This window comes from Mauremys mutica, chromosome 2 (assembly GCF_020497125.1).
Source record: "Mauremys mutica isolate MM-2020 ecotype Southern chromosome 2, ASM2049712v1, whole genome shotgun sequence".
In the NCBI taxonomy this organism is placed as follows: domain Eukaryota; kingdom Metazoa; phylum Chordata; order Testudines; family Geoemydidae; genus Mauremys; species Mauremys mutica.
In genome coordinates, this window is record NC_059073.1 from 107,015,749 (window position 1) to 107,042,856 (window position 27,108).

General features: G+C 41.6%; 1 protein-coding gene across 5 annotated transcripts in view; it reads right to left on the reverse strand.

Annotated features, from left to right (window-relative positions):
- SLC66A2 (solute carrier family 66 member 2) overlaps positions 1-27,108 on the reverse strand; it is a 95,251-nt gene that overhangs the window by 26,912 nt on the left and 41,231 nt on the right. For all 5 annotated transcript variants that reach the window (XM_045006021.1, XM_045006020.1, XM_045006022.1 and 2 more), the window contains one exon: positions 8,508-8,724. In XM_045006021.1, the coding sequence (XP_044861956.1) occupies positions 8,508-8,724 (217 nt within the window). The remainder of the gene's footprint in view (positions 1-8,507; positions 8,725-27,108) is intronic.

Here is a 27,108-nt window from a genome sequence, read left to right on the forward strand (position 1 = left end):
CAACATGGATTCGCTGAGGGCAAGTCACACCTGCCTAATCTAATTGCCTTCTCTGAGGAGATAACTGGGTCTGTGGATGAGGGGGAAAGCAATGGATGTGTTATTTCTTGACTTTAGCAAAGCTTTTGATACGGTCTCCCACAGTATTCTTGCCAGCAAGTTAAAGTAGTATGGGCTAGATGAATGGACTATAAGGTGGATAGAAAGCTGGCTAGATCATTGGGCTCAATGGGTAGTGATCAATGGCTCCATGTCTAGTTGGCAGCCGGTATCAAGTGGAGTGCCCCAAGGGTTGGTTCTGGGGCCGGTTTTGTTCAATATCTTCATTAATGCTCTGGAGGATGGCGTGGACTGCACTCTCAGCAAGTTTGCAGATGACACCAAACTGAGAGGAGTGCTAGATACAGTGGAGGATAGGGATAGCATATAGAGGGACCTAGAGAAATTAGAGGATTGGGCAAAAGAAATCTGATGAGGTTCAGCAAGGACAAGTGCAGAGTCCTGCACTTAGGACAGAAGAATCCCATGCAATACTACAGACTAGGGAATGAATGGCTAGGCAGCAGTTCTGCAGAAAAAGGACCTAGGGGTTACAGTGGACGAGAAGCTGGATATGAGTCAGCAGTGTGCCCTTGTTGCCAAGAAGGCTAATGGCATTTTGGACTGTATAAGTAGGGGCATTGCCAGCAGATCGAGGGATGTGATCATTCCCCTCTATTCGACATTGGTGAGGCCTCATCTGGAGTACCGTGTCCAGTTTTGGGCCCCACACTACAAGAAGGATGTGGAAAAATTGGAAAGAGTCCAGCAGGGGGCAACAAAAATGATTAGGGCTCTGGAGCACATGACTTATGAGGAGAGACTGAGGGAACTGGGATTGTTTAGTCTGCAGAAGAGAAGAATGAGGGGGGATTTGATAGCTGCTTTCAACTACCTGAAAGGGGGTTCCAAAGAGGATGGATCTAGACTGTTCTCAGTGGTAACAGAAGACAGAACAAGGAGTAATGGTCTCAAGTTGCAGTGGGGGAGGTTTGGGTTGGATATTAGGAAAATCTTTTTCACTAGGAGGATGGTGAAGCACTAAAGAAATTTATATTATATCTCATCATGGAATAGAGATTATAAATTCTAATTCTATAGTATGAGGCAATATAGTCATGTAATGTTTAAGAAAAGTTTTATAAATGAGTTCTAATAGTTCATGGATTAGGGTCCCAATCTTATAGGGTTCCACAGGCTTCTATATAGATTATTTAGGTTAATCTTTCTATCTGCCCAATGGGACTCAGTGCTCAGTCTAGAAGATACCATCAGAGATGCTTAGTTTTGCAGTTCTCAAACTGTGAATTTGTCTCCCCTGAGGTAACATGCTTATTAAACAGCAAAAATGTTTTAAATAAATAAATAATATATAGGGGCGAGAAATAAGAGACCTCAACTCTATTGTCCCACTGCAAATTTGTGTACACAGAGTCAATCCCTTACTTCTCTCTAAAAGTGAAAAGTTTCAAAAAGTTCAATGAATAATAGATCGATGGGGGTGGAATGGAGCTGGACAAGGAGAAGAAGTGTGTAGATAAATGTGAGAAGCGAGGGACATTTGCTTTTTTGTTAAAATATTAAATTTGGTCTTGAAGAAAAAATCCAGAATACTTAATGTTGTTGTTTTAGTTCAGGGGTAGGCAAGCTATGGCATGTGTGCCAAAGGCGGCAAGCAAGCTGATTCTCAGTGGCACTCACACTGCCCAGGGGCTGCCCACCAGTCCGGGGGGCTCTGCATTTTAATTTAATTTTAAATGAAGCTTCTTAAATGTTTTAAAAACCTTATTTACTTTACATACAACAATAGTTTAGTTCTATATTACAGACTTACAGAAAGATCTTTTAAAAACGTTAAAATGTATGACTGGCACGTGAAACCTTAAATTAGAGTGAACGAAGACTCGGCACACCACTTCTGAAAGGTTGCCGACCCCTGTTTTAGTTAAATAAAACAAAATCTGGTGATGTTCTCCTCCTAATACAGCCTGACAAGAAAATCCTCCAAATATTAATGATTAACCTGTTGAATTGGAGATCTTTATGAAGTCATTGGGAGGTGAACTATCTGCTTCAATTATCTTTGGTAAATGAAATAACCAAACCACCATTCATTTTCTAATATAGCTGTAAAACTCATCGGAAAAGTTTTCAAAATAATGTATAGTGTGTACCTTCTAAAAATGAAACCTGCATCTATCTCTGAGTTGTGAAGAACATGTATTAAGCTTATAACAACCAACAAGAATGCACTTTTATGTAGAAATCCATGATTAAATCAAGTCTTCCTGACTAGTGAGTTAAATCATGATTTAAATCAAATCCACCCTGCCTGTTGTGCTCTTGCCCCTGGCCCCTTCATTCTCCAGGGGGGCCCACAAATATGTTTGGCGCCAGGCCCACAAAAAGTTAATCCGGCCTTGTTCTCAGAGTTCATAATCTGATACAGATTATTGGTCAGAGAGCCATTCTGTCACAGGGCCTATATGGATTTTCTGATCTGAAATAAGGGCAAGAAACTATGCCCGGAGTACTATACTACATCATCAAACCCAACAACAACAAAGCCAGAATCTCTGCTTGCTGGAAGAGAAACATTCTGCATGGAAACTTTTGTACATCAAGTTTCTGAAGTGTTCAGAACTTCATCTGTTATACTTGGGTATTAAGAACAATCTTTTGTCCTCTTAGATGTCATACTTCTGCAGATAGTATGATTAACCCTGTATTCCAGAGCTCCAAAGTTTTGGGATTACTTTTTTTGCTTTCTTCAGTGTGATATAAAAAAATTAATGAATTATAGTATAATCATTAATCATGAATTTAATTCAACTCAGCAACAATTAAATTACTCTTTTATAATAGAAAAAAGCAGGTGACTTGACAGGATCCCAAACTGAATAGAGATTAAATTAAGTCATCATTTCCTTGATAGATATTACTTGTGCCTTTTTTATGAGCTGTGGTACCTTTTTCAAGATTAGTGCAATAATTAATGGGATTATAAATGTACTGTCTAGATTTTCAATTCTGCAAAAATATCTAAATGTTGGAACAGAGCCTCATGTTCCTATAAAGTACTAATTTTAAAGACAAATTTGATGAGTCATTTAAGAGCCATCATGGAATTTTCTATTCTTCATGTCAGCATTTGTCCTAAATATTTATTTAATAATGGAAAATTTTTACCCTTGAGCCATCATGCCAAGACACACTGCCCTGGCTCACTATAATGAAAGGCTATGATTCAGCATCCATCTCCCCTGACTTAAATTTCTCTGCCTCCTCCCATGCCCAAGTTCTCTCTTTGCTCTCTGCTCTCTCAAGCCTGCAGTACAGTAACCCTCTGGTAGGCACACAGCTGATATTACTACAAGCAAAGAAAAAGGAGTAGACATAAAAAATAAAATTTATGCCAAGATAAAATAACCACTTGCATGGAGTCAGATGAGCTCTTACTACAAGTTGTTTGTGGCAAATAGTGGGGAGCAGAATATCTTTAGTATATAATTAAATAAATTGCACCAAATGTATACAGATGTATGCAAGTTGATTATACATCACCTTAGATTGATTTGCCAAACTCAGAATCCATGGAAATCCCTTATTAGAGTCTCAGAACCCTGAAACACATTTCAACTTGAATCTACATAAGTTTTCAGGCATTACATCATTCTCAGCCAATCTGAGCACAAGATTATTGTACAGTCACTGACCCATAACTGTACATTTTGACTGGTTGCTGGAGCGATCTGACAGGTATAGTGACAGTATTTTAATCTATATACATTCATATACATGCACTCTGACTCAGGAATATCATCAGCCATAATACACATATAATCTGATTGCACAGCTGGTTCTCAATAACTCTACAGTGCTTATACAAATTCCCCTGATCTGACTACTGCCCACAACAAACATGGCTACATCAGCTTCTTACCATCCTCCACCCTGCCAACCCTCTCAATGCCAGATGTTGCATGCATTTTTCATTGAGCCTGAGGACAGTAGCCAACTGAAATGCACAGATAAGATTACCAAGAGCACACAGTATAGCAACTTGAGACTACTCTCTATTAATGTTTCACTAACAACCATACCTTCCTTTAACACCTTTCGTCATCTTTGATCTCTGAGTTCACTTACTGGGATGCAGTTAATGCCCTCAAGTGATCATTAAACTATTACTGTTATTATTACCATAGCTGCTAGGAGCCAGAGTCCTGGACCAGGACCCCACGGTGGAGAGGCACTGTACCAACACAGAACAAAAGGATGGTCCCTGCCCCAAAGGGCTTCCAATGTAGTGTTCATTTCTTGTATTCCTGTTGCAGAAGCAACACAGTATCAGAAAAGGGAACTCCTGACCCAGCAGACTCAGGAAGTGTCTTCTGTATTTGGCCAAAGTAAAAATTCATCTATCCCCTCGCTTATTTTCCCTCATCAGATAGTGTTCGTTTTCATTTAGAAAATGAATAATTTGTTCAAGTAGAAATATACTTAACACATCAGATGCTATTCCCTACCTGGCCCTAATTTAGAAAGACATGCACCTTTTGCCATATTTTAGCAATTAATGAATCTAATAAGATTTTTGTACTCTGACAGACAGTATATATGCTAATCCCATGTAAAAAGTCCTAAACAGTCAAAATTCCAACAGGCATCCACTATAATCATACAAAATCGTGCTCCAAGCCTGTAAACACTTAAGCATAGGCATAACTCTTCTCATGTGAGTAGTCCTACTGAAGTCAGATGGGATTGCTCACCTGGGTATGGCTACATAAATGCTTAGGTGTTTGCAGGACTGGGGTCTTTGTCATGTTCATAACAGTGTGTGGGGTGCGGAAGTTCATAGAAAACAAATTTGGAACAGTTCCCTCAACATAAATAATTTCATAATGCACCTCTACCCTGATATAACGCGACCCGATATAACACGAATTCCAATATAATGCGGTAAAGCAGTGCTCCGGGGGGGGGAGGGGAGGGGCTGCGCACTCTGGTGGATCAAAGCAAGTTCAATATAACGCGGTTTCACCTATAATGCAGTCAGATTTTTTGGCTCCCGAGGACAGCGTTATATCAGGGTAGAGGGATAGCTCAATGATTTGAGCATTGGCCTGCTAAACCCAGGGTTGTGAGTTCAATCCTTGAGGGAGCCATTTAGGGAACTGGGGTAAAAATCTGTCTGAGGATTGGTTCTGCTTTGAGCAGTGGGTTGGACTAGATGACCTTCTGAGGTCCCCCCAACCTTGATATTCTATGTACACATTATATTTATTTAGTAGTAATAGTGCAGTAGTGCCAAAAGACACCAACTGAGTTCGGGATCCCATATTGCTAGGAAGCATACATACACATTCTAAATTAATTACATAAATTGCAATATATTCTGAGAAAATGTTTAATGGAGAATGAATCTTCCTTGAAGACATAAACAGCACAACATTTTAGGAGGCTACTTCCTACTTGTGTATTTCAAGAAATATCAGTAGATCTATTAAAAACAAGTATTCTGTATTATCAATTACTGATACCATTCATAAATCTCATGCAAAACATGTCAGCCACTCCTTTTAGGAAAAAAGGAACAAATTACATAAAAGCCACAGAACATGCTGACACATCAGCCCACCACCACCAAAACCTTTTTATTTTAAAGGTAGTGTGAAATACCTTTCATTACTATTTTCTTCAGTGAATGCAACCCTCTTTCCCCTGCTCAGGGCCGCCCAGAGGATTCCGGGGGCCCGGGGTCTTCGGCGGCAGGGGGGCCCTTCCGTTCCGGGACCCGCCGCCGAAGTGCCCTGAAGACCTGCGGCGGGAACCCCCCGCCGCCGAATTACCGCCGAAGCGGGACCCGCCGCTGAAGTGCAGCCCGGTCTTCGGCGGGGGGGGGGTCCCCGCCACGGGTCTTCGGGGCACTTCGGCGGCGGGTCCCGGAACGGAAGGGGCCCCCCGCCGCTGAAGACCGGGCTGCGCTTCGGCGGCGGGTCCCGCTTCCCCCCCGCCCTGGCCCCAGCCTCTTACCCCCGGCTCCCTCCTCACCCGGAGTCTCAGCGCCTCGCCCGACAGCCGCAGCGTGTGGCGGGCGGGGCCTGAGCTCCGTCCCGCTTAGAGCCGCGTGGTGGGGGGGGGGCTGGGAGCTCACGCCGAGCGGAGGCAGCTGAGCTCAGCCTGGAGCTCCCAGCCCCACCCCCTGACCACGCGGCTCTGAGCGGGGCGGGGCTCAGGGGCCCCGGCGGAGACTCGGCGCTTGATGCGCTGAGGCTCCAGGAGAGGGGCGGAGGCGGGAGCCTCCGCTGTTCTCTTGGGGGCCCCTGCGGAGCCCGGGGCAAATTGCCCCCTTTGCCCCCCCCTCCGGGCGGCCCTGCCCCTGCTAGAAGCTGTACATTTTAAAATAAGGTATCTGCAGTTCTATGCTTCACAGAGAAACAATTGTGCTTGAATAGAAAGCACTTCTTTGATTTTGCTAATTCCAGTCCCCATAGGGTAATTAAGAAAAAAACATAAGGTTACCTGGTCGTAGCTCTCATAATACAACACTATTACACATGAAAGGGAAAAGCCAAATGAGAGCATGATTGAGGTCAGGCACTTAAAAATCCCTCTTCTCTTGGATACCACAGATACAGAATTTCTCTTGGCAATGAGTATGCACAAAATGCATAAATATGCCAAGGGTTCAATCAATCCTAAAATGCCTTGAGCATAAAAGTAAACAAATATCAAAACACTTCCTTGAAAATGTCCTAAACTGGAGAAGCACTTTCAGCAGGTACCAAAAATACCTCTAATCCAAGCCAAACAAGCAAAGGGAATATGGCCAGCAGACCCAGGAAGTGGTTTCTGTATCTGGCCAAAGCAAAAGTTTTTGGTGATAATCTTTTAAGGAAAAAAGTAATTCGAACACAGCTGTACTGATAAAGGGTCAAGAATGATAGTGCTTGGCAGATGGAAATTGCTGCTGTATTGTTTCAATGGATTAGTGAAAAAACACAATGCAGTGGTCACTTTTAAAAACCTTTCAGTTGGTTTTGCAACTAGGTAACATTATCTTGGGATGTACAGTGTGCATGGTAATGCAAGTCTAACATTCAAAATGGTGGATATGAGACCAAAGTTTTCTTTCACTCAGTTGTTCACAAAAAGTCACTCAGTGATGAGTGTACAATTTTAAGTTTCTAGTTTGTAATTTTTAATAGTATTTTATTTATTTTCGCATGAGTAGAAGTCATGTATAAGAATGAACAGCCAATATATGGGGGGGGAGGCGTCACAAAAGATACCATTACATAATAGTTAATTAACAAACATGTGTGAACTGGACTGCCAGAAATTATTACACACAAACTCAAACTATTTTCCCTATCTTTGGTGGTTTTGATATATGTCAATTTCCGCCCCCCCCCCCCCCCCCCACACACACACACACACTCCCAATAAACAACACTTCCCAAATTCGGTTAAAATAAGATATTGACATTGGTGTCATGCCTCATAGCGATTTGCAAGAGACTGTGAAGATATAACTTATAATTAGGAGATTCATTCGTTAAGTTAGAAATATTGTTGATTTCTTTTTTAATGGAAGTCTCACTAATGGGCTCAATCAGTCCATTGGTAAGTCTTTTAAGTTTCAGAAAGGGGTCTTATGTCACTTATTACTGAACCTTTACATGACAAGTGGTGCCAGATCCTCGTTTCCTATAAATACTGCCCCAAAAGCCACAGAACAGGCAGTGATGAAACAAGCCAATGAGCCTGCAGTGATCAGACAGAATATGTCCTAGATCATCTGCAGTTACAGACTGATCCAAAGACCAGTGCAGCCAATGGCAAGACTCTCACTGACTTCAGCGGGCTTTAGATTAGGTCATTGGTACCACAGTGGTAGATGCTGTGTTTAAAAAGAAAAAGAAAAAAAAAAGTAAGATGGGTCTTTTCCTAGAACTTTAAAGAGTTTGAAATGGTGACAGTGTACAACAGCCAGGAAATGGAAGGAAGACAAGGGCTGGGAGTGAGGCCATATTTTGTGAAAGGTGACTGACAAGGGGAGGATTCTCTTGTTTTCAGGAAGATGCATTTGTCAGCATTTGGGGTGACATTAAGGACAGAAGTCAGACCTGTAGCCCATCCTTAATCTAGATCCAATGTGAATAACAATAGCAGAATGCTTAAAAGTTTATTTTACAAACTGCCTCCATCAGTGCTCATTTGATGAGCTTATTAATAGTGTGTATCAGAGCTTATTAAAAGTGTGGATCAAATCCTCAGTGGATGTAAATCAGTGTAGCATGGTTGATTTCCATGGCAGCTTACATCAGCCAAGGATCTAGCCCTATGACTGCTCTATCACACAGTAAAAACTCAAGAACATCAGAAAATTCTTCCAGAAATATTCAGGGATTCTCCCCACCACCACCTCAAACACAAACCAATTTAAACAAACAGCTTACCTCATTCCGTCGGTCGATCTGTTCTGATAGTTACGGTAAAGCTGCGGAACGCCTAACATGGCCTCAGTGAATACAGCCAGGAAGCCCAGTGTTTCCACGAAGAGAAAGGAGTCGAGAGAGAGGTAAGTGATGTATCCTGTCACCCCCGTGAAAGTCAGAACACACTGCACATAGTCTGTAAACTTGCTCCAGTGCCAAAAATAGTTCAAGTCAAAATCTGAAATAGAATATTAAAAATAAATAAATTAAAAAAAATAAGATTTTTGCCAACTCACATCATTAATCTCTCTCAGAATCTTTAACAGGTGGAACTAACAACTGGGAAGCATAAGAGTCATTATCATCCTTCATGTAAGGGATTAAATAAAGGTGGAAGGAAAAGGAGGAAAAAACCCCAAAGTCTAAGGTCTAAAGTTAAAGTTAAAAAAGGAAAAGATGATCAGTGGTGTGGCTGCTCAGGAGACAAAGAGGAGACAAGGATTTCCCACCCTTCAACGTGCTTCCAAAATTGGCTTTTACTGAAATCCTTGCCCCTTGGGGAGTAAACTAAAATGTAGAAAACCCATCTGGCCATTACTAGCTGTAGAACATTAACACAGATTTATACAACAACACACAATACAAAGGCTCTGCCCCAAAACACTTACAATCTAAGAGCTTTCCAATTCAAGGTCATGGTCCTTAACTTCGAGGCACTCACACTCCTGGGACATAAAAAGTTGACTGAAGCTCTGGAACAAAGACTGTGGTAGAGAACTCTGCTCCTCGGCACAATGGAACTATATACAGCAAAAGTAAAAGCTGATCTGGGCAGGAGACAGCTTTCTCGGGGGCCAGCCCAAGCCGGCAAAATGAACTCCCACAGGAACCACCACAAACCTCACTAACCTTTCATTCCAAGTGTAAGATGCGTTCCTTGGACCACCGAGCCTTTGCTAATAAAAACACAACTCAGTGGAGATATAGATATAGAGCTATAGAGATACATATATTTGAGTCAATGCCAAAACAAAACACACGGCAACTACACTATAAACACACAATCTTTGCCCCTGGGGAGCACATTAGAGAAAGAATGAACAGTACAAGACAGATGTTATTCATATAACTTAAAGCACTACTGAAAGGCATTCAGATACCTCAGTGATAAGGCTGGTATAAAATAACAGACAAATACAATCAAGGACAATGGCTTTATTGCAAAACAATAATGGAACCACCAAAATGAAAGCTCTAAACTAATAAATCATTTGTCGCTGCTATTATAGCTTCTTCCACTTTACTACTATAAAAAAAAAATAGAGAGAGCGAACGAGCGAGAGAGAGCACAAGAGAGAGAGGGTTAAAATACACTTGTTTCATAAGAACTTGATCCCCTTACTCATCAAAAGAGTGGACCATATAATGGCTGTAGTACATGAAGCAGCCAAAACACTCCAGGAAGCAACAAACCAGTTGTGGCCTTTGTTCACTTTCTCCCCCAGTGAATTTGAACCAAAAAAGCCCCTCTACTAACAAGGCCAATCAACACCTTGTCTGACCCTGCAACACACACAGGTGATCTGGATGCTCTTTAAAAACACTTTCTGTAAATTCAGGTTAAACACATCAGCCTCTGCATCCAGCAAGTTAACTTCATCCACCCAAAACAAAATGAAGCAGGAAAGCAGGTTGGATTCCAGCCCCAGTCGTAGCATAACCATGTTTGGTTAGAAAATACAATAGAGTGCTATGGCCAAGAACTGAATTTAACAGCCTATTGCAGAGCCATTCTCAAAGCAAAAGTGACCCAAATCCTTGAAAAGGGGAACTACAAATGGCCTTTAAACTCAACCCAACAGCGTCCTCTCACTAGGTTTTTTTTTTTTAAGTTATGAATTTGAACAACTGTAAAGCAGACTTCAGATCCCTTACAATGCTGGCAATTCATTGAAGTTCAGCCCTTAGAAATTATAGAAATTTTGATTTAATTCAGACTCTGTCTCTGTTAAAGCCTGTAGGACAGAACATCCAACTGGTACCTGGAAAGTTTCCATTTACTTTCCAATAAATACCCCTCCAACTCAATATGTAATATTCAAAAGGTGTCCACGTAAATACCTGAACTCTATCAGAAAGCAGCAGCTGTAGCTCAGAACACTATCTTTCCCATGCACTACCAGACCAAAAGGAACCTTGACAGCTCTTGAAATTCATCATCTAGTCACACTGCTCTGAATCTTGGACTCCACATTAATTTCTTTCCTTATTGGTTGTACTGCCCTTTTTTGGTGCAGCTTCCTTGGGCTTCTCTACGACTACTGCCCATCCTCTTTTGCCAGGCCTCACCTCCATACACTGTGTGTGGGGGGGAGGGGGGTTCCCTCCTCTCTATTCCCCCACTTTCCTCCTACTCCCACAGTCCTTTCCTACAATTCCACCCCCACAGTGAACCTGAATACCTAACTTTTATAATATAAACTAAATAGCTAAAAGCATGTAACTAACATAAAAAATTAAAAAACACAACTTACAAACCCATCAGAATGCATGCACCACTCTAGTTTTGCTGGCCCTTACTTGGATTGTTAAACTAGTGTTTTGTCTTCTAATAGGTTTCAGATGTTTCGCAAGGCAGCTTGTTTTAGCCAAAGCTATCTGCCCTAGTAATTGGTTTCAGATGCTCAAGAAAGGTCATAAACAAATCAATTTAAGGCTGGAAATAAAGTTGTGAAGTATTCCTTCTGAACATCTGAGCCTTCCTTTCTCCGGGAGGCGCCAACTATGTTAGATGACATCATATAGTAGCAGTCACACCTTTCATAGCAAAATAATAGAATACTGTTAAGCTAACTGACATGATACACTATATGAGAGGATGAGGACTTCAACTAGTCTCCTACCACATCCTTAACAATCTCTCCCGCCTTGTATTTAGCTTGAGCATTCTAGATACCTTCTCTAGATTGGAGGAAGAGCTCGGTGAGGCTCGAAGCTTGTCCCTTCCAACAGCAGAAGTTGATCATATAAAATATATTACCTCACTCACTTAAAAAGACTAATTGACCTTAAAGTGACCTACAAAGGGTTTTGATTTTTTTAATTTTATTTTAAATTAAGTTGCCTTCTTTTTAAACCCCTCCTTTGATTATCTATGAAGAGGTCGTCAAAAGACTTTTTGTAAGGGATGGGTTTGCTGCTTTTTTAAAATTAGAACCACCATGAATGGGAGCTCATGTGACTTAACTGAAGAGACAAGATGATAATTAAACCAAAGCCTCAATTTTGAACGACTAAAAATCCGTTCCCCTAATTGCTTATCTTTCAGTCTCTAATGTCATTTCGCTGTTCTCTATTTGCCATAGTCTTCCACAGTAAATAAACCATGAATATTGAAGATCTAGAACACACCAAAAAAAAAACAAAAAAAAAAAACACACACCACACAGGCTTTTGCCCCTTATTTGCCAGGCACCAGTAAAACACACTAATGCAATACTTTCTACAGCTGTCTTTACACACCATGTTAAGCCTGGTGTTTATTACATTCTTTGTAATAAGACTGTACTGCTTATGAAAGATGCAGGCTTGACAGCCACAGAGACTGAAGTCTTCTTTGTCCACAAAACAGGTACAACAAGATACAATATGAACTATCCGCATTGCAATACCAATATGCCTGAACCATAACCTGGACAGATCATCTCTGCCCATTAAGTCTTGAGCTCCTATGTCAAGGCTGCCAGCAAAGATGGTTTGCATCATGTGGACCTTTGACCACACTCATTTGATGTAGGCCACTGAACAATCAGATAGTAACTTTCTGTCACTATTGACCTGCACTGGATTTGAACTGACAATGTAAAAACGAAAAGGTTCTACCGTATTACTAGCTCCCAGTGCTATTTAATCCAATACACTGGTTACATTTCTAACATGTTAATCCATTGATGGAAGAGAGATTTATGTTGGAAAAGCCTATTAATAAATACTACAGGGAGTTTGCTGCATAAGTCCTTTATGCAATGATTAGAGTATTTTGTGGCTGGAGATAGAGGAGAGCAGGTTGCCATGCCTACTCTGGGATTCACATCAAATGTGTGTCATCTGTAACACTCAAAGTAGGGATGGAGTAACCAGATTTAGTATTATCAGAGCCAACACAAAAGTGGAAAATTCAAGGTTAAGATTAAATGCGAAGTGTCAGAGTGACCCCAGGAAAACTACATAACATCTGCTTCCACCAGGATCTTTGCATCAAACTTCTTCCTACAGAGCTCTTAAAACAAAACAAAAAAAACCCAAGTCATATTTTGGTCATAAAAAGGTCTCCAGCAAGTTAGTCGTTACATTAATTCCTTCTGAGAAGCTGTGGAAAGGAAGACAGACAGTGTAAAAAGAAAGCAAAAATCAAAAGCCACCGGAAATCTGACTTCATGTCGTTGTGAGGCTAAAGTGCACATGTCACTCCTTTGCCCCATTTCATAACGGGGCATATGCCTCGAGGCTATGCCATTACTGAGTCTTTCCAGAAGGCTCACAAAGATAACGAAAAGCTTAGGGAAGAGGAGGAGGAACAGTAAATCAGAAGGCAGCTACTGCTGCAGCAACTTTTCTGGCTGGCTGGCTCCAAGTCAACTAATCCTTTCACAGGATTTTAGCAGTTGGTCAGAGACAGACTGACACAAAGAGAGAGAGGGGTGCTGAACTGGTTTTTCACTTTGGGAAGGTGGGAACATAGTGCAAAAAGGATAATTAGGAGTTGGCCCACATGAAGCCTGGGTAATTTTACTCTTGCATCGATATAAACAGTCAGGGCCGGATTATGTCATTCTGAGGCCCTAAGCTACGTCAATTGTAAGAGGTTCCCATCCCATAAAAAGTGAATTTATTGTTTTCATAGAAAGGACAACGAATATATAAAGACGAAAGCTTTATATTTGCATATATACACAAAGGTGAAGTTGTAAAAATAGAATATTCATTTTCAGCAGCCCTCTCTAACTATGATATCATGACAGAAATAAATTTTAGACAAATTCTTTGAACTAATTGCGTGTGTAAGTAAAGTAGAAGTAAACGATACAATATAAAAATATGAAATAAAAAAATTACAGTACATAATACAATTTACTAGAAGAGTTCTCAGGAAATTTTTCTTCTCTGTTGGGGCATCTAAATTGTGGAATTCCTTGTCTGAATACGCAATGAGACTCTTATATAATATGGCAATAGAGGATACAGGAGGCAATAGAGGATATAGGATGCGGATAACTCATAAGCTTAAAGCTCAACTATTAGTTATATTGATATGAATTACACCCAGGTAATAAGCAAACTATCAGAAAATTGTATATGGGTTGTATTTGTCCAATAAATTGATTTGTTTTGTTTTTATAGAAGGTTATGCTGAATTACCTAATATTGGTACTAAAATTAGTAGCAGCAAGTAAAAAATAATTTTATATTATAAATATTAATAGTTATATATCTATACCACAACAAATAAGATAGATAGATGATGTCCATTAATTGCAGTTAACTTATGTGATTAACTCAAAAAAATAATCACAATTAAAAAAATTAATCAAGCAGAACCCATCATCAGCATGGATGCCTGTCCTCTGGAATGGTGGCTGAAGCATCAAGGGACATATGAATCTTTTGCACATCTGGCATGTAAATATCTTGCGACTCCGGCTACAACAGTGCAACGCAAATGCCTGTTCTCACTTTCAGGTGACATTGTAAACAAGAAGCGGGCAGCATTATCTGCAAACCTAAACAAACTGGTTTGTCTGAGCAATTGGCTGAACAAGAAGTAAGACTGATGGGACTTGTAGGCTCTAAAGTTTTATATTGTTTTAACTTTGAATGCAGGGCTTTTTTTGTACATAATTCTACATTTGTAAGTTCAACTTTCATGATAAAGAGATTGCACTACAGTACTTGCATTAGGTGAATTGAAAAATATTATTTCTTTTGTTTTTTATAGTGCAAATATTTGCAATAAAAATAAATCATAGAATCATAAAACTGGAAAGGACCTCAAGAGGTCATCTAGTCCAGTCCCCTGCACTCAAGGCAGGACTAAGTATTATCTAGACCATCCCTAACAGGTGTTTGTCCAACCTGCTCTTAAAAATACCCAATGATGGAGATTCCAACCTCCCTAGGCAATTTATTCCAGTGCTTACTCACTCTGACAGTTAGGAAGTTTTTGCTAATGTCCAACCTAAACCACCTTTGCTGCAATTTAAGCCCATTTCTTCTTGTCCTATCCTCAGAGGTTAAGAACAACATTTTTTCTCCCTCCTGCTTGTACTTGAAAACTGTTATGTCCTCTCTCAGTCTTCTCTTCTCCAGACTAAACAACCCCAATTTTTTCAATCTTCCCTCATAGGTCATGTTTTCTAGACCTTTTATCATTTTTGTTGCTCTTCTCTGGACTTTCTCCAATTTGTCCACATCGTTCCTGAAATGTGGCGCCCAGAAATGGACGCAATACTCCAGTTGAGGCCTAATCAGCGCAGAGTACAGCAGAAGAATTACTTCTCGTGTCTTGCTTACAATACTCCTGCTAATACATCCCAGAATGATGTTTGCTTTTTTTGCAACAGCGTTACATGGTTGACTCATATTTAGCTTATGATCCACAAGATCTCAAGATCTTTCCGCGGTACTCCTTCCCAGAAAGTCATTTCTCATTTTGTATGCGTGCAACTGATTACTCCACTTAGGAAGGAACACTTTGCATTTGTCCTTATTGAATTTCATCCTATTTACTTCAGACCATTTCTCCAGTTTGTCCAGATCATTTTGAATTGTAATCCTATTCTCCAAAGCACTTGCAACCCCGTGCTCTCAGCACAAACTTTATAAGTGTACTCTCTATGCCATTATCTACATCATTGATGAAGATATTGAACAGAACCGGACCCAGAACCGATACCTGCGGGATGCCACTCGTTATGCCCTTCTAGCGTGACTGTAAACCACTAATAACTACTCTCTGGAATGATTTTCCAAACAGTTATGTGGACGATTTCTCCAACCAGTTATGCACCCACCTTACAGTAGCTCCATCTAGGTCATATTTCCCTAGTTTGTTTATGAGACGGTCATGAGAGACAGTATCAAAAGCCTTACTAAAGTCAAGATATATCACATCTTCGGCTTCCTCCCTAGCCCCAAGGCTTGTTACCCTGTCAAAGAAGGCTATCAGGTTCGTTTGACACGATTTGTTCTTGACAAATCCATGCTGACTGTTCTTTATAGGGTGACCAGATAGCAACTGTGAAAAAATGGGACACAGGGTGGGGGGTAATAGGCGCCTATATAAGAAAAAGTCCCAAAAAATAGGACTGTCCCTTTAAAAATGGGACATCTGGTCACCCTAGTTATTTATCACCTTATCTTCTAGGTGTTTGCAAAATGATTCCTTAATTATTTGCTATATTATCTTTCCAGGTACAGAAGTTAAACTGACTGGTCTGTAATTCCCCGGGTTGTTCTTATTTCCCTTTTTATGGATGGGCACTATATTTGCCCTTTTCCAGTTTTCTGGAATGTCCCCCATCTTCTATGGCTTTTCAAAGATAATTGCTAATGGCTCAGATATCTCCTCAGTCAGCTCCTTGAGTATTCTAGGATGCATTTCATCAGGCCCTAGTGATTTGAACACATCTAATTTGTCTAAGTAATTTTTTACTTATTATTTCCCTATTTTACACTCTGATCCTACCATATTTTCACTGGAATTCACTGTTAGACGTCCAACCACCACCAACCTTCTTGGTGAAAACTGAAACAAAGAAGTCAATTAAGCACCTCCACCATTTCCACATTTTCTGTTATTGTCTAAAGTGAGCACTGTACACTTTGTATTCTGTGTTGTAATTGAAATCAATATATCTGAAAATGTAGAAAACATCCAAACATATTTAAATAAATGGTAATCTATTATTTAACAGCATGATTAATCACGTTTAAAAAATTAATCACGATTAACCGTGCATTTAAAAAAATTAATTGCTTGACAGGCCTTACATATATTAATAAAAAGTTATTTTATATATATACATACACACCAAAAAAACTGTGTTATTTTACCAGAATATTTCTGTGAAAGTTAGTGTTATTTTGTCTATGTTCTCACAGGAAAACAAGAGAGGATATATAACTTTTTTACACCATGAATAAGAAAAAATATCCTTTTCATATGAATAGAGGAAAAAATGTTTGATAAACTTTGCATTTTCCTAGCAAAATTAATCCAGACTATATATAAAATATATTTACAAATGTTTACTCCAGTTTAATTTTTGCTGTTATTCTTGCTGATATTTACTGTGAAGGTTCCGGAAACTGACAGAGGAAAGCCAACACAAATTTATCCTCCTCAAGATCCACTCAACCCAAGTCTATAAGACGATCACCTGCAAACTCAATCATGTGAAGCATGGATATCTCATGAAACACAGGGCAGCGTGTGCACTAAAATACACAATTGTATGTGTCTACAGATCAAAAGAAGAAAGAACACACTAACATAAGAGTATGGGCTTGGCAGGATTGCTTCATGACACTACCGCCTCTGACCTCACATTTCCCCTGATTTTATCAGCAGGAAGATTATTTATTTCAATGAGTTATCAAAGCACGATCAGAACTTTACCCATAGCAGCTGGCAAACAAAACGCTGCCTTAGGAAACTGATAGCAGACTTACTCGTAGAAATACTAATTTTACAAGTGAAATTATTTTTTTCCTCAGCGCTGGCCTCCCATTGGTAACTAATGAACAATTAGTGAAGGGTAAGGGTAGGATAAGGGTATTTGTGTAGCCAGATATGTATATTTTTGTCAGATCTGAACAAAAATATCTATATTTAGAAAGAATCTTCTTTTTCCCATATGTCCTTTATCAACCAATTTTGATAAAATTGGAGTCAGTTTTTTCTTTTTTAGAAGCCCCTCATATTGCGAGGCCCTAAACCAGGGGTAGGCAACCTATGGCACATGTGCTGAAGGCGGCACGGAAGCTGATTTTCAGTGGCACTCACGCTGCCCAGGCCCTGGCCACCGTTCCGGGGGGCTCTGCATTTTAATTTAATTTTAAATGAAGCTTCTTAAACATTTGAAAAACCTCATTTAATTTACTTACAACAATAGTTTAGTTATATATTATAGACTTATAGAAAGATCTTCTAAAAATGTTAAAATGTATGACTGGCACACAAAACCTTAAATTAGAGTGAATAAATGAAGACTCGGCACACCACTTCTGAAAGGTTGCCAACCCCTGCCCTAAACTGTAGCTTAGTTAGCTTATGCCTTAATCCTGCACTGTAAACAGTACTCTATTCATCCATGTCCTCTGAGTGCAGCGACTGATGCTAAACTAAGCTTCTTGCTTTTGGGACTGCGTTCTCTGACACACCCAAGTTGTACCACAGTCCTATAGTAAATGTAGCCCCTGGGATAAGAGTCACAATATAGTGTCCTTTATGTATCAGCTATTTATGCTTTAAAATACTTATGATAAACTTTATCCATCTCACTGTCTGCTTTAAAAAGCCTTTCCTATTGCTTCAATCTATGTGCTATAAACCCCACGCAAGCGCAGGAACTATAACTGTCAAAATTGGCTTTGATTTTTCAAGTCAGAGAACTGGCGACCAGCTGTCTCAAATGACAGGTTTCATGGATTTCTTACCAGAAATAAAGTTGGTTTATTTCACACAACTCATTTGAAGCCATATTTCCTTGGAGGACAGCATGTGTAGCTTTCTGCTTTTACCTTCATTTCCTTTTTTGCCAAAAAAAAAAAAAAGGGACTAAATTTCATTTGCTTGCAATGACTGACACTGAGAGTTCCTCTTCAGATCTATGCTGGGGAGGCACTATGCAGAATATGGGGAATTTCTGTAATTCTTATGGGGATTTTTTTTATGAAAAGTCTGATTCAATTTCCCCACTCACTTTTGAAGGGTTACCTACTGGGATTGAAGGGGGTCATTTCTTTGCTGGGACAGAGGACCGTGTAGAAGTCACACAGACTGTAGGCACATCAACTGGTATGGACAAATTATCAAGAGAACTGTCAACATATGAATGGAGTCCTCTTGGAGAGAAAGTGGAGGCAGGGCCGGCTCCAGACCCCAGCGCGCCAAGCGCGCGCTTGGGGCGGCATTTTGCCAGCAGACCTCCCACATGCATGACTGCGGAGGGTTCGCTGGTCCCGCGGCTCGGGTGGACCTCCCGCAGACATGCCTGCGGATGCTCCACCGGAGCCGCGGGACCAGTGGACCCTCCGCAGGCACGTCTGCAAGAGGTCCCCCGGAGCCACGGAACCGGCGACCGCCAGAGCGCCCCCCACGGCGCGCCACCCTGCTTGGGGTGGCGGGATTCCTAGAGCCGCCCCTGAGTGGAGGACCAACAAAAAAACTTTAATTTTCAATGACTGCCAGCCCAGGGAGGCAGAACATATGAAACAGCATAACCACAGCGTGAAACAAAGACTGGTGGCGTGAGGAGACTGGATTAAGTAAACTGCTGCCCCAGTGCAAGGGGGGATGGAACCCCGGGCGGCTTGGGGTGAGAAGCAGGTAATGCTGCCAGCATGGACATGCATGTAAGCTTTGCTTGTCCATTCTAACCTAAGGACCCTACATACTGTAACCCAATTGACTGATAAATGCTGGCTTGCTTTGAAAAGGTTTAGCTGCAACACAGGCACATCTGCAACAGGAGGTTCCTGTTCTTTTGGACCCAGCTGAAGAAGTGATGGTGAGAAACAGGAGGTGCTGAAGTTAATGACCTCAGGGTAGTGGAACTGGGGGGGGAGGTGTCTCATCCTTGTAAAAGTGGAAGACTGGGGCCTAGTCCTCAAGGAGCACACTCCCAGGAGAGACTGTATAAAAGGTCAGAGGCACTGCATACTCTGTGGATGTGTGGCAGGTGCAGAGACATACAAACCAATTAACAATGTGGAGGCTGGAAGGCACACAGGAATCACATCTCATAGGAGACTAATGTTTCAGACAGCTCAGAATGCTGCCTTTGCCAGCAAGCAACTGCTTCAGGGGAAGCTGCAAACAATCAAACAAAAAGCCCATACCCTTCGCTCCCCCCCCCTGCACCCTCATTCCCTCAACTGGGCAGTTGTGTAATGGCCTGTCCATAGGGGATATTTTGTCCTAACCAGTCAGCTTATGAGATTGTATAAGTTTAACACACACACACACACACACACACACACACACACACAGAATGCAACTAGGGAGTATCTACTCTGGTTTTGAAACCTATGAAATTCTAGGCCTCAATGATATCACATGGCAACAAGTTCCACAGGCCAATTATGGGTTGTGTAAAACCCAAACCCAAACCCACTACTTTTTGGATCATTTTTTAAATGATCAAATTTTCAAATGAAACCTTTCATTTTCACTGAGCACCCCATTGTTCTTGCATTATGAGATGTGTGCTCCTACCCTTCCTTACTTCTCTAGATCATTCAATTATTTTGTACACCTCTCACATCCCTGCTTATTTGTAGCACATTGACTTGTCAACAGCTCATGACTTAGTATGAAATATTTACATCACAGTAGCACCCACAGACCCCAGTCCAGGCCCTGTTGTGCAGTGCAAGGGTGCTGGAACAATTTGTGTAGTGGGGGTGCAGAGAGCTATTGAACCAAACTGTAAAACCCATATATGGTGGAAACCACTTCAGGCCAGGGGTACAGTAGCACCCCTAGTTCCAGCACCTATGGTGCAGAGACTGTACAAATAGATACAGACATGGTCCGTGCCCTATAAACCAAGGTGCTGAGCTGCCTGCCCCGACCCTTCTCAGTCTATCCACAGTATGTTGGCTGATTTCTTGCAGACATTATTATAGAAGAGCATCTTGAGCAGGAGTGGCAGAAGGTCTCTAACAGTGAGGGGGCCCACTGGCACCCAAACCATGGCCACGCCCCCCCCACGCCTCCCCTTCCCCTGGAGGCCCCACACCTGCTCACTCCTCTCCACCCTCTCCCACCCCAGTGGCTCACCCTTATGGCTGTTAAAAAAAAGGAGGGAATAGCCCACCCACTTTTAAAAGTGAAGGAGCTAGGGCCCCGTGCCCCTCTCCGTTCCAGCACCCTGGATCTTGAGAAGGGATTTGAAGGAGGAGAGAGTAGCAGTCTTACAGGTCAATTTAGGGAAGCCGTTCCATGTGTGAGGGCTACAATGGAAGGAACCACAAAGAGGCTTGTCGGAGGAGCAGACGTGCAGGCCGTCACTGGTGGAGCAGCAGGGATGCAGCAAGATTTATCAGTGACACCTCAGCCTTACCTAAGGGTTTTGCACAGCTCCCATCACCGTAGGATCTAAGAGAAGGCCCTCAATTAGCAGAGTTCAGTTCATGCAGTGACTTATGAATTGGAAATGTTTGGTTTTTTGTTTTTTTTTTTAAAAGCACTGTAAAATTCAGTGAGAAATAACTCTCATAAAATATTCCTTGAAATGGAAAACCTCCCCCCACCCCAACTCAACCCAAGGCATGAAATGCAGTTAACAACCCTACTCTGAGTGCTCTAGTGACAGGTCACTAGGTAATATACCAGATACAGTGGAGTTGTGACAGAGTTTGGCTTAAGAGGGTTGGAGAAGTCCAAGTTTAATTGTTGCCAAGTCGTCTGTGATGGCCTTAATAGTGCTCATCAGCCGCAGAAACAGCTAAGTAGCTGTCTTTAAAAAATAATTTTAAAAAAAGCAAGCCGAATTACTGAGAAAAATAGAGAGAGAGAATGAGCTTTAAAGTTTAAAAGAGTGATAAAAGCCAGTGGTACTTAGTGTGATCCCAAGTGTCCTTATAAATGATCCTGAATGAAGGAGGAAGAGAAATTAGAGTTTTAGCACCAAAGCTTTTTATAGCTCTGAACTGTACTCATCTTTCCTCTGAAACTCCCTCCTCTCCCACAAATCCTCTGCAACTGCTAATGCCACCATCATCCCTCCCAGTCTCTCAGGCATATCATCTGGGAGTCACATTCACCTCTATTTTATGTGCCCCTATCACTGTAGTATCTGAGTGCCTCCCAACCTTTAATTTATTTATCCTCACAACACCCTTGTGCAGTAGGACAGTGTTGTTAACCCCATTTTACAGATAAACAACTGAGGCACAGAGAGGCTAAGTGACTTGACCAAGAAGGCTGTCCCAGACTTCTTCCTCTCAGCCGGCCTCCACATCTGCCTGTTCTTAAGCTGCTTCTTCCTCCACAGTACTTCTAAGGCATAGGTGCTTATTGATATTTTTACCCTAAGTGACTTAAGAGTCTAAATTCCACTTTCAAAAGTTCCCTAAGGCAGAGCTTCCCAAATGGTGGGTCTGGGTCTAGGCGGGTTGCATGTGCCCTAGAGGTGCTCTCCCCTGCGCTCTCACTTCCCATGAGCAGCAGTATGGGAAATGGGATCCAAGCAGCAGCACCAGCAGCGAGGAAGCACCTCTGAGGCACATGCTGGGCGGGGACAGACTACTGACTGACTGCTCACTAGCTCCCTCCAGCCACTCCCTCCACAGCTGCCACCTGGATCCCACTCCCCACACAGCTACCTGCCACCCAAGGGAAGTGAGAGCAAGAGGGTGCAGGCAGCAGCACAAAGGAGATGACTGGAGCCAGCGAGTGGACAGTCAGCAGCCTGGTAGCGATGGTGGCTCAGCTGCAGGGCGGGGTATAGGGGGGTAGAGCTGGGACAGCAAGAGCAAGGGGTTTGAGGGAGCCAAGCAGGGGACATGGTGAGGCCCCCAAAAAAGGACAAAATGCAACTGGCGGGTCAGCTTAGTAAAAAGTTTGGGAATTTAAGGCACTTGGGATATTCACGAGTCAAGACTTAAGTCGGATCGACTTTCAGTGATTTTTTAATGCTTGGGATCAGCAATCCTGACTTACTGGAACCTCCTCAGCACCCAGAAGGGAGGGATAGCTCAGTGGTTTGAGCATTGGCCTGCTAAACCCAGGGTTGTGAGTTCAATCCTTGAGGGGGCCATTTGGGGACTGGTCCTGCTTTGAGCAGGGGGTTGGACTAGATGATCTCCTGAGGTCCCTTCCAACCCTGATATTCTATGATTCTATCAGCCGCTTCCCCAAATCCATTCTGAATGCAGCTACCAGGATCCTTTTCTATGACCACAATATCCACTGCTTTGAATCTCTCCTCTGGTTCCCCCTTTTTCACCACATCAGGTTCAAGTTCCTTGTCCTCATCTTCAAAGACTTTTCACAACTCTGCCCCATCCCCATGTGGTGGCTCGTCAGTGATTGCATGGAGCCCTACCTCATTTGTTCCACCAACAATATCAACCTCATCTGCCCAGCTGTCAGCGTCACACACCAATGTCTCCAAGCTTCCCTCAGTGCAGCCTCCCAAGCAACAGTATTATACCCTCCCCGATTGATGAGCCACCAACACTCTCCTGCTTCACCTCTCCAATAGCCATCTGCTGTGATGCCTACAAGTAACCAACTAATTAATGATGGCAAAGGGACAAATAAGGGGTAAGTGGGGACAGCTGGCACTTTAGCTACAATTAAAAAATTACAAGTGTATAGATGGGCATAAAAATGGCCTCTCTCATTGCATCCCTTTCTCACCCACTCTTCATATGTCACTTTTCTTATTTTAAGCCCTTTGGCACAGGTACTGCTTTGGCACCTTGCAGAGTGTTGTTGGAATTTAATATTAAAAATTATTTTTAAAAAAATGCAATGATTGTTTTGCCAACTTAAAAATATAGATTAAAGTCACACTTGGCCTGAAAATGTTTTACACCAAATGGTTTTACAAGAAATGCCTACGATTCATACAAAATAGAAAGAAAGTAGAGGGGAAAAAAATCTATTTTTTCAATTCACTTACTTTGTGCATTTGACAGCCCACTGTGTATAGTCAGCATCTCTGCTTGCTTTGTACAAACTCTCAGTTTGCGTGGGTCTTTCACACAGCACGAGGAGAGAAAAATCACTTTTTAAAATAAAAAAAATTGACTGTAAAAATCACAACAACTGGCATGGGAACGTATAATTCCTGGAACTACATTTAGCTCATCTTTTAAAATTGATTCAATGTCCATTTAAAACCACTTTAGTTATCCTTTTGAAAAAACTCATTGTTAGGATTTCACTTTGTCTAATCCCAAATTTAACGGCATGTTGTTGTAGCATGACAGAAGACAGAAAACACACGCCCACACACAAAACTATCAAAAGCAGATTGCACCTTAAAAAAAAATTTAAATTAAACAAAAATCTTTCATGCTTTTCTTGCATAACGTCATGATTTTTTTTAAAGGCTGTACCATGAGCATTACTGTTGAATGATTTTTTTTTTTAAACACAAAAGAGGTTTTTAAAGAATCCTCATAATACAGACTAGAACTATCAGCTGGGTTTTTAGAAATGAAATGAGCTAACGAACCTGCCAAAGACTTAAAATATAAAAACAGACTAATTCCGATTGTATGTGCCAAGGGCATATTGACCCAGAGTATATTTTTCTTCATCTTATTCACACTGTATATAGCAACATAGCGTTTTAGTTAAGTATGGGGTTTGGGGAGGGTTCTTTTTGGGGGGCAAGGGAGAGCCTGCAGACAAGGGATCCTATGAGCTACAATACTGAGAGAGTACAAAGGAGTGAATTAAGTGCAATAGACAGGCAACCTGGAACTATGAATCTCTTGCATTTTGTAGTTTTAAGCTGGAGCCATTTTCCCCATGAAAACGGTTTTAATTTATTTTAACTAGTACAGATGCTCCCTGCCTTACGCACGGCGTTCTGGAACAAAACGTATACCTGACGATTAAGCAAAAAATAATAATAAATAATAATAAAAAATCCTATTTCTGGCTTACAGAACTTTTCTCATAAATGTGGATTTGCGAAAGTCAGGTTTGCGTAACCTGGGGGGTGTCTGTACTAGGTTATCATTTGAAATCCCAGCAAAGCCTCAGAAGTAGCACCAGGCTTTGTCTACACTGGCAATTGAACGACAAAAAACTTTTGTCTTTCAGAGGTGTTAAAAAAAACACTGCCACCAAAAGACAAAAGTTTTGCCAACGACAAGCACCAGTGTGAACACCACTTTGTTGGCAGGAGCGCTCTCCTGCTGACAAAGCTAACCCCAGTCGTTGTGGGTGGAAGTTTGTCGTCGGCAGGAGATCCAACAAACAGCAGCTACAACGTACGACTTTTAGCAGCATGGCTATAGTGTCACAGTAGTGTCGCTAAAAGCTCTGTAGCGTAGACATAACCTCAGATTATTATACTAAATACCTTGCACTTGTTGAGCAACTTTCATCCAAGGATCACAATGAGTTTTACAGAGATGAACATGTCTCATCTCAAATTTTCCAGGTGTGGAAACTGGATCTGCACAGCATTGGACTGCAGGCTACCTACACTGATGCCACAGTTGCTATGTGCTCCTGAGGCTGTATATCAAATACAGCCAGTTACTTACAGCAGGGGTGAGGCATCTTGGGTTCTGGAACGGTCAGACAACACTGCCTCCTTTAAACTAGAAAAGTACGAGAACTGTGCTGACAATTTACCAGCCACTTACAAACTGAGGGCTGTTCTCTTTTTGATTCGTGAGTGAAACTTTCATTAACAGTAAAAGCGAACTGCAAAGGTAGCATAGTCAGCAATCAATGGATTACTCTAGGTGAGCACTACCTACTATGCTGCCCCTCTCCCCCCTCCCGGGGTGGTAATGCTGTGTGGCACAAACTGCATACTTCAGCATAAGAGCCAGGAAGCTATCTAATCTGTGTGCCCAGCAGCTTCAAAGACTCTTCTTTGCGATTGCCATACATGAGTCCTGTGTCTTCTCTATTGTAAGGGACATATGCCCCACAAACTGAAATGAGACTGCACACCATTCCGTGTCATCAGTTAAATGTTGAAGATAATCAGCAACTGAATTGGACATAAAATATTCTTATCATTACTATTGTTAATTAGAGCCTAATTCTTTTCCCATTTGATCTAGGTTGTTTGTACTCTTCAAGTCCAGACCTGAGGAAGAGCTCTGTGACACTTGTCCCCTTCACCAACGGACGTTGGCCCCCCCCCAAAAAATATTACTTTACCCACTTGGTCTCTGTACTCCTCTCAGTTAGTTATACTAGAAACTAATCGAAAGATGTGACCAGTAATATTTGAGATATTAAAGTCAGATTGTGGGTCTGACAAGCTCAAGGTTTGTTTTTGATATCAACTCTCAGGAGAAAGAACAATTTAAAAAATTGTGAAGTTATGGAAATGCAGCAACACCTCCACAGTGACAGCTGAATATCCTATTCAAAAAGATAAAGGAGGAGAGAGAGAGCACCCATGCACATGGTTTTGTCCCACATACTAACTTAACCAGTTTGTCTAAAAATAGCATGCAGTTCTCCCCTCTTTTCTGCAAAGTTTAATCCTTGTTTCCTAGGCAACCCACCTCCAACCAAGACAGACTCCACAGCCCCATAGTGCCCATACTAGTTTAGAATCCAGATAAAAAGATGCGTTCTACATTTACACCCTTTGGTAATGATGCCACGTGGCCTGCTAAACATTTCTTGGCACCTGCCAAAGTTAAAAGAAAATTATTTTGAAGTTAATGTAATAGCACTTCAGCGTACCATGAGAGCGTGATAAATTGGGGATGAACGGCCTCAATTAAAATGTTTTTTTAAAAACCTGCATTAAACAGTGAAACTGACTACACAATGCACCATAGGGGCTGCAACTAGGGGTACTGCCGCACTGCCTGCCTGGTTTCCATCATCTACAGGGTTTACAGTTTGGTCCAATGGCTCTCAGCCACCCCCACTATACAAATTGCTCCAGCAGCCCTGCATTTAGATGATCTTATTTAGGTAAGCAACTGTAGATAGGGGTACTCAAAACCTAGTGAATCAGTCTATACACTGTGCAAACCCAGCCACATTTTTAAAGCGAGGCTACAGAAAGTAGCCAATGAAAAACATGCATTAGCAGGAAAGCACAGCTCATGCTCATTTCACTCCTCTTAAAATTCCTCAGCGAAGGGGGAGGCGGGGCGAGAGGTTTCTGCTTGCAAAGGGTTTTCCAAGGTTAAGACAGTACCAGTTAGGGTGACCAGATGTCCCGATTTCATAGGGACGGTCCAGATTTTTGGGTCTCTCTTATATAGGCTCCTATTACCCCCCCACTCCCATCCCCGTCCCAACTTTTCACATTTGCTGTCCGGTAACCCTAGTACCAGCAAGTGAAGAGATGTATACTCACCACTGTCAGCAGGAGAATAATTGGGTAGTAGGGAATAGTACATTAAAGTCATGAATTTGAGAGGAGGAAGCTACACTGGTAACATAATTAATATTGCAAAAGGCAAGAGAGAGATAAAAGACCTCAATGCTCCCTAGTAAAGTTTAAGTAAAAATTCACTCCAAGACATTTCTACACAAATGTAAATTACTATACACCAGTGTTCTCAAACTTTTGTATTGGGTGACCTCTTTCACACAGCAAGCCTCTGAGTGCGACCCCCCCCCTTATAAATTAAAAACACTTGTTTTATATACGTCACACTATTA